General features: G+C 41.6%; 1 protein-coding gene across 2 annotated transcripts in view; it reads right to left on the bottom strand.

The window, feature by feature from the left end:
- Nucleotides 1–1,078: 1,078 nt before the first annotated feature.
- Nucleotides 1,079–8,488, bottom strand: part of Ehbp1 (EH domain binding protein 1) — a 244,935-nt gene continuing 237,525 nt past the window's right edge. For both annotated transcript variants that reach the window (XM_055628756.1, XM_055628757.1), the window contains 2 exons: nucleotides 2,307–2,421; nucleotides 1,079–2,096 (listed from right to left, as the gene is read on the bottom strand). In XM_055628756.1, coding sequence (XP_055484731.1) covers nucleotides 2,006–2,096; nucleotides 2,307–2,421 — 206 coding nt within the window. In that variant the 3' untranslated portion in view covers nucleotides 1,079–2,005. The remainder of the gene's footprint in view (nucleotides 2,097–2,306; nucleotides 2,422–8,488) is intronic.

The raw sequence follows: 8,488 nt of genomic DNA, 5'->3' as shown, positions 1-8,488 counted from the left end.
CGGCCCGGCCCCGTCGCCGCCGCTGAGGGGCGTCCGGGCGCCGCGGACCCAGCAGCAGGGGCCCCGGCGCGGCGCGCCCCGGGCCGGCGGAGTCTGTCACCCCGGGGGTCTGGGCGGCCTGGGGGAGGGAAGCCGCCTTCCGCAGAGGCCCCGCTCCCGTCCGCCCTAACCCGGGTGCCCCGGCCGCGGGTTTCGGAGCCCTGGTTTACCTGGCTCGGATTGGAATCCGGATTTTCCCCAGAGAGCAGCCACTTGCTGTTCTCTTGCTCTCCTAGAGAGCACAAAGACCTGATTTCACTTAGTTCCAGTAACTTTTCACGAGAAAGAAAAAGAAAAAAAAATTTTTTGTTTTTCTTTGCCATCAGGTAATTGCGGCACGTTTTTGTTTTTAACATTTTGAAAGACGAATAATTGGAAATGGAAGCATACTTTTGGAGTGAAGTGAGTGCCTAGATGTTTGTCTGTGAGAGGTGTGTGTGTGAGAGAGACAGAGGGGAGAGAGCGAGCGAGCGAGCGAGAGGAGAGACAGCGAGAAAGAAATGCCAGCGTTTCTCCTAAGTTTTCGGACTTGTTGAAGGCGCTCTCTGTTCGTACTCTCTCGAGCTCTTCTCTCTGTAGAAGAGCCCATTCTTACCCCGGGGAATAGAAATTGTTACAATCTCTTGCTTCCATCTCAAACACATATATCTGCACAACTCCTCCCCCGAACGTAGCCTTCTCTCGTTCATTTCAGTACCAACAGACTTTCCTGTTACGGTGGGACACAGCTCTCCTACAAATGACTTGGGAAACTCATCACCATGTTTTTTTTTTTTTTTTTTTTGTTTGTTTGTTTTTCCTGGACTCTTTCAGAGAGATGACCTTTCCAAAGGACAGGGTAGTTCTTAGGGTACACTCCCTAAGAACGTGACTAATGACTTTGCAATTTGCATTCTGTGAGCAGAGCTCCTCTGGACTGGTGTCAGCTCCAAACACAGTCCAGTGTCCTGGGCTGGATTCCACATGGAAAGTCTTATGGATACACAAACTTCCCCTCAAGTTTTTCATTGCAAGGAAATAAATAGCAGCAGGGTTTAAGGTAAGAAAGTTTCTGCTTTTATTGAAAATTTATATATGACTCAGTATTGTAATAAATAAACATAACCATTTTCACAAAACACGGTGCTATGCTAGAGAAGATCTGAACGGGGGATTTACTTAGTGCCAAGACGTACTTTTATCAATACAGAATAAATAGTAACAGCATTCTTGAGCCAATGTTGAGCCCCAACAAAATGTAGGAACCAAGCAGGATGTAATAAATAATTCTTCAGAGAAGATGGCGCGTCCTTAGATGGTGCAACTGTCTTTGTAAACTGCTGCACGGCCGTGGCAATCAGACCCATTCTCGCAGCTCGCCCTTCAAGCCACACGGTTTGTCTCTGGCTACCTTAAAAGGCCATCCCATCCTCTGAGGAGAGCAGACAGGAACTTTACAGTCGTTAAGGGAAATGCGAACAACCCGACTGGCAAATGGAACACACGCTCGTCAATACACAGAATATGATCTAACTATGAGATTCAGGTCACAGCGTCACTTACATACGGCAGGACTGGAAAAAACCATTCATGACATTTTCTTATCCCCTTTGCCCCCCACCCACTGTCATTATGCTATTACCAACAATACTATAACAAACATGTTTCAAATTTCCATCCCATCCAAACAGAAGGGAGATGCTGAGCGAAGCCTTTTTTCTGGAGTTTCTTCTTGAGCATCTTCATTACCAGTCATCCACAAGGTGTCTGTGCAAATCTACTTCACATGATTTCAAAACTGGTTTCATGATTAACTCACAAAGAGTCCTTAAAGCTCTGTGGAGCTCTGTGTATTATCTGGAGAGTTGGAAAGGGGTGGTGGTCCAGCAGTACAATCCAGTCAAACAAAATGTTAGAAAGTTTTAAATCAGCCTGTTCCTGGCCTGGGGACCTGCGAGTAAAATGCTGGGAGAGAGCTGGCCTGAGGCTACTGAAGAGCACACTTCTCCTCCTTCTTGGCCATCTTGCCTTTGTTTTGCTCCAGAGTTCGCTCCAAATGCTCATCTTCTTCTTCGGCCCTGGAAGTTAGACGAACAGGAAAGACAGAATTATTTTCCTCATGAAGGAGAGCTGCACCCCTCATCCCCACACAAACCATCTGAATCCCCAAGCGTCAACGGGGCACAAAGGCACTCGCTCTCTTGGGTCCCCGAAATGAACTTTCTGTAAACTCCTCGTCCCCTTGGCGGGTGCCCTCCCCTAAACCACACCCCATCGCCCCTACTCACTGCTTCTCTTGGGCATCCAGGTCCCTGACAAGGGCGTCTCGCTTGTCCACCAGGGCCACCAGCTCGTCCAGCAGGAGCTGTTCCCGCCGCTTCTGGGCCTCGGTCTTCTGCCAGTCTGCAGGGGGCAGGAGGCCAGTTACCACCCGCTGGGACTCGAGCACTCGGAACCTGCCCTCCCCTTCCCGCCTAATCCAGTTTCCTAAAATCTCAGCAAACCGCGTTAACTGGGCCACGAGTTAGTGTTTGCAGGAGGAGTTTGGCCGAGGAGGTGAGGGTTTCACGCTTCAAACCCTACTTTGTAAATACCTATTGGAGATTGGTGCGGCAGGTTAGGAGTGCTAGAAACCAGGTGTGAGCCGGTGGCCAGGAGGGAGGCAGGCACCTGAATCCAGGCAAAGTGGGGGAGGGGAGCTGGAGTCCAGAAGAGGTTGGCCCGGGGCTTGGGGCAGAGGGAGTGGGTAAACGAGGAGGCGGGGAAGCAGAGAAGGGCGATAAAATCCTTGTGAAAGGGCTGGGGAATCTGCCTGAGAACCTGCTCTCCTCCCCACCCCCACTCTCACCCCAAACAGCCCATTCTTCGCTAATTTCCTCCCGCTCTATTTTAGCAGTTGGATGTATCTCACACTGGGCGCCATATGCTTCACAATAACTTTAAAAGTAGTGAATCGGCTAATTAGCATTTTTCTTTGAAGTAAAAAAATAAATTTGCTCTGCAGTATTACACTGCAGCTCTCGACCGCATCACAGCCAGTTTTCTTTTGGAGACATTTGCTGGGTGGTTTCAAATCGAAGCACTTTGCAAGGGGGGAAAAAAAACCCCACATATTTCTTTTTCAAACTCCCATGTTAAAGGTCGGAAAATGCTCTGGGCAGTGCTTTTTCTATGGGTAGGTGGCCATTTTTAAGCCAGTTTTAGTACCCAGTGATATACATAACCTAACCTTTTCAGCTTTGATAATTTCCTCAAGATGAGCAGCAGTTTCACTTGATAAAAACAGGGCCACAATCTAACATTTAAAACACTTTTGAAACCAAAGCCAACTGCTCTCTGGCCAGACTGTAAGGGCTTGTAGCTGTCAATCAAGCCCCAGTCTACCCCGCCTCCCTCATTAGGAAGGTAAACAATGAAAAGAAGAAGTAGATGATGAGGAGATAGCAGAACAAATGAGGACCTGGAGGGAAACGGGACGCCAGCTTTAAGGAGGGGGAGGGCACACCCTGGCCACCGACTCTTACAGCCCCCTCCCCCAGCAAATACACTTTCCAAAAACCAGAAGTGCAGTCCCTCGGGGTTCTCTCTTCTCTCTCCATTGCCCTGGGCACTCATGTTAAACTCACAGGGCTGGTGCTTATTCAGATAAACCTAACAATGCTTATGCTGGTTACCATGTGAATCTTCACAAACCACACAAGAATGTGCTGGTTCAAATCCTCCCCCCCCCCCCCCCAAAGCAAAATTTATTCAAGACAGCAAACTGCTCAGCAGCTCTATGAAAGCAAATGGTGCTACAGGGAATGCTAGTTTGTATTTACAAATTAAAAATTAGAGGCATCACCATGCAATAAAGGTTAGCGAAGCTGGGAAAAGCTAGGAAGGAGTTTACTCAGTTTTATCACTGTTTCTTTCATTAGCTCAAACACAAAAATACATTTATCAAACACACCATGTTAACTAATTATTCACATTCATACAAAACATCACAAATACAAGTCTATCCAATGACTGATCATGATTGTGCTCTCATTTAAAGGGTAAATTATTCTACAGCATGGAGAGGAAGAAGGAAACTTATGGAAAACTGTGTCTGAATTTTAACAATGAATGAAATGTAGAGAAGGCAAACCTATCAGTTTTACTCTCTGGATCCAAGCGGCTAAGGACACAGGAATGCTGGAAATATTTCTAATCTGTTCTTGTTCTTAAGTCTGTCTTGCTCTCCACAGCAAGTGAGTTAACAGACTTTAGGACTGGAAGGATCCTTAACACAATTTTAGTCTCATTTTATGTCAAGAACTACAACAGTTCTTGAAATATCAATTCAGAAAAGATCCTGGAATGATGACTAAAATTTATAATTATTCAATTAGTAGTTTCGATGAATAAAAATTACAGGTTTAAGATTTGTAATTCTTTGCTTTATGATATTTTGTTAAGTTTACAACTAGAAAGCACATTTTCTCCACCATACAGAAAAAAATGTAAATTAAAAATTTAAACCATTTAACAACAAATATATAATGCTTATTAAAACATTCCTCTGAAATTGACCACTTAAAAAGGCTTTAATTATTCAAAATGCCAGGATTTCATTAACATTGGAAAATTAAATTTTAACAATATGAACAAATCAAAGTTCTGTAATCCCCGAAATATTGAATATTTTTAAATCTAATTTTCCCTATCTCAATAACATTTCCCATAATTGAAAAAAACATTTAAAACTGAAAATATATTTCGATACTTTTTAACATTTTTAACTGAGTCAAATTTAACTGATACCAGAATTTAAAATACTATAATAAAATTGGAGGATTTTTGCTGTTAACTGTTATTGCTGCATTTGATATCTCATAAGTAGTTAAATACAGAGCAAATACCTATGTGCAATAAATAGACTTTATCTTAGCAAACCAGTACTTTTATTTTCTATCTTCTTTCTCATGGTAGCAATGAATTATATTACACATGCACACACACACTTATATACTAACATATATATCTGAATGCTAATTGAGAAATTAGGAAACTATTTTGATCCTTTAAAATATTACATGCTAAATTGATCAAGATTAACAGGTATGCTCAAGCTTAAGTTTTCAAAGTCCTTTTAAACAGCTTCCCCTGGACATGTCACATGTAGGTTTATGAATCAATCACCTGGCAACAGACTAGAGTGAGGGACCAGCCAGCTGGTTGAGCTGACTTCAGCTTGGACACACTACAGTGTGGGTTCTGGCTAATTTAAAGATTCCAGGTGCTTCTGCCACAGAAGCCACATCCTCTCACAACAAACAGGGTTAAGTTTTGATGCTGCACTTGGGCCAAAATGTTGAAATAAAGAGATTCTGGTTATGGCCATTTCAACTGAGCTGTTTGTTAATTTGAAACAAACAAACAAACAAAAACAAAACCCTTTTTTCATACATAGGGCTAATCATTCATGCCGTGATTCAGTTTATTTGCTGAAGGTGATAATCAGTTTCTCTTGCTGAAGGCAAGAGAAATGCCTATAAACAGTTTAACAGAAATACCTAAAGTTCTGGTAAAAACCCTCAGCCTTCCCACTGTAAATAAGCCTGACACGTTGATGAAAATTAAGGCCAGTTTTGTAAAGAGCACATTGGGGGATGCAGTCAAGTCTTATCTTTAGTTCCAGTCAACTAGCAACCCTGAAAGAGTTTGCCTCATCATCAGAACAGGCCATTGATAGGATTCTGCTGTGGAGCCTAATCAATCCATGGAAGACTGTGGCTGTGCTGTGTAACAAAGCTAAAATAGATTTACAAATGGGGTTTTAGGGGATAAGCTCCTCCACAGGATTACATATTGATTTTAAATATAAAAAGCTTATCATATAAACCATAACTACAAAAATAGTGAACCTATGCATAAATCCTTTAGAAGAGCACCCACTTCAAACTCTAAGCCAAGAATAAATCAAGATGTACAAATCCTAGAGAAGATCCATTTCTTGTGCAGAAAATGAACATGCCCCTCTCTAAAAAGCCACCCCAATGTCCGCAGAAATGAATTTGTCTTTCCTGAAGGAGCATTAAATAATCTGCAACAAAAACTACAAAAACTACAGAAAAGTATCTGAAAGATGTTTGTTAGCTTGAGGGAGTCTTCTGACTGAGCTCAGTAGAGCAGCACCCAGGACACCACCTCAGGAAAGAGGGAGAGGATGGGCTATGGCTGATTATGAGTTCTCAGAAGAGTGCATGAGTTGAATAGAGTTACTATGATAAGTTTTTCTCTCCAACCACACTGTGAATGCTTCTTCCATTGTTCTGTGGCTTCTGCTTTTCTCTGCTCTCTCCTGGTGCATGCCTTGAGCACAGGTTACTTGGAAAGGGTTTAGTTTAGAACTGTGGCTAAGGAGGAGACGCTGGAAGAAGAGGAGTGCATTTTTAATTAAAGAGAAACAATACAAGGCTACTGCTGTTCTGCTCTGGGGTCTGAAAAAGGCTGCTGAAGCACACGTGTGTCCATGCTGAGGGCAGCCCTGCCTATGTCCTGCTAGATACTGTGACAGACATCTCGCCCAGTGTCTACTTGTCACCAACAGGCTGTTCTTCTCAAGACTCCCTCCCACCCTTCCCTTAATGGGAGACTGACACAGAGACCTGATGAAGTCACATACAGGACAATGCAATTTAAAATACTTGGATGCTAGAGACAAAAGGAAGAAAAGAGGGAGGGGATGGGGAGGACAGAGTCGAAAGACTAATAGTTGCATTTAAAGTTTTTTCAAATATGGCTTTTACTGCTCCTCTGAATGTGTAAGAACCTCATGGAGAAAAAATGGTGGATTCTAAGCCTACACATACAGATGGCCAATGAAACTGGGATATTTTCCATGTGTAAGGGGTGTTATAAAATGCATATTTAGTAATAATACTGCTTTGGGGGAATGAAAACAGTATTTCTTCTCTGCCCTAAAAGCCAATCATACTGTATAAAGCTGTATTTTAGAGACAATTTATCTTTCTATATAGAAGAGGATGGATATAAAAACAAATTAAGACTACTTTACATTGAGTGTAATGTATAATGAATATACTGTATAATGAGTTATATATTATATACAGATACATTATACATATATTCTGCTTATATAGTAACTGCTGCATCTACTTTTCAACTATTTAGCTTTTGATCTCTTTTAAAAACCATACTATAACTAGAAACATTACATCTAAAGGAAAAGCAACATTTGGTGTACTTGTGCATTTTATCGTAGTGGCAAATTTCACAAAAATCCAAAAATAATTTTGAAAAATTTAATAGTTATCAATAATATTTGATACAGCTTGCTATTTGAAGAAAATTAGCTAGGTAAAGCCTTTAAAAGCAAAGTAAATTGAGTTTTTAAATGAAGATATACAAATATTATCAGTGATAGCATCAAGTAAGATTATAGATATAAAAGTAATTAAAGTAAGGCTTCTATAATATACAAGGTCATTGATAAATAGGGCTTATTTTACAGTAATATATTTTAGAATATTTTAAGAATATAAGTCTTCACTTGGCTTTCACTTACAAACTTAAATTTCTAGTTTCTGAACTAATTAGAATTGACTTATGGATCAGGTACCTTATCAGGTGAAAACGAAATTACCACGGACAGTCAATGGGTTAAGAGGTCAATATAGAACAGGAAAATCAATTTACATTGATTAGACAAAAGATCTATTTTACAGAGCCCAAAGGATTAGCTTTTAAGCAAAAAAAATCTTTGACCCATAAGGCATTTTTAAGTAGGCGATCTAAGAAGAGCGTTATAACCACTTGAGAGCTTAAAGAATGGCCGGGAATGCTCACCTTGAGCTGATGCTCACTTGCACTATGAACTGCGCGCAGGGTTTCTCTACCAGTCACCTCATGACTCACAGAAAGTGCGCAAGTACTTCACTTTCTCCTACATCAATCACTGCCCGCATGTTTTATTAACAGCAGTGAAATATTAAGAAGCACAGTGGAGGCCAGGTGTGGTAGCTTATGCCTGTAATCCCAGCACTTGGGAGGCTGAAACAGGCAGACCTCCATGAAATGGCAGCCACCCTGGGCTACATTACTGAGTTCTAGGCCAGGCTATAGGCCAAGCTGTCTAAAAACAAAGTAAAGAAAACAAAACAAAACAACAGTATCCTAATGATAAACAATCAAAAAAAATGAATCTTCACTGAAATTCCCCAAAGGAAACAACTTTCTCACTGACTCAAAAGTTAAATTCTGTTAACAGTAAACACAATGACTAGCTATCCAAGTTAACCTCATGAGTTTGTTTGTGGATACTGTTTTCTGTCTTCAAGGCTTATGTGTAATTCCTGGAGTTACTTAGTCGAATGACCTAGCCAAATGAGATGTATATAGCACTCTAAATCCACTGAGCCCTCAGCCCACTCCTTCCCTTCAATGGCTAGCATGGTCCACCCTCACCTCAGCTCTTCCCTTC

The sequence above is a fragment of the Psammomys obesus genome, unplaced genomic scaffold (assembly GCF_907164565.1).
Source record: "Psammomys obesus unplaced genomic scaffold, mPsaObe1.curated_primary_1811, whole genome shotgun sequence".
Lineage (NCBI taxonomy): Eukaryota > Metazoa > Chordata > Mammalia > Rodentia > Muridae > Psammomys > Psammomys obesus.
Note: the sequence above shows the minus strand (reverse complement) of the source record. Positions and strands in the feature narration are given on the sequence as shown.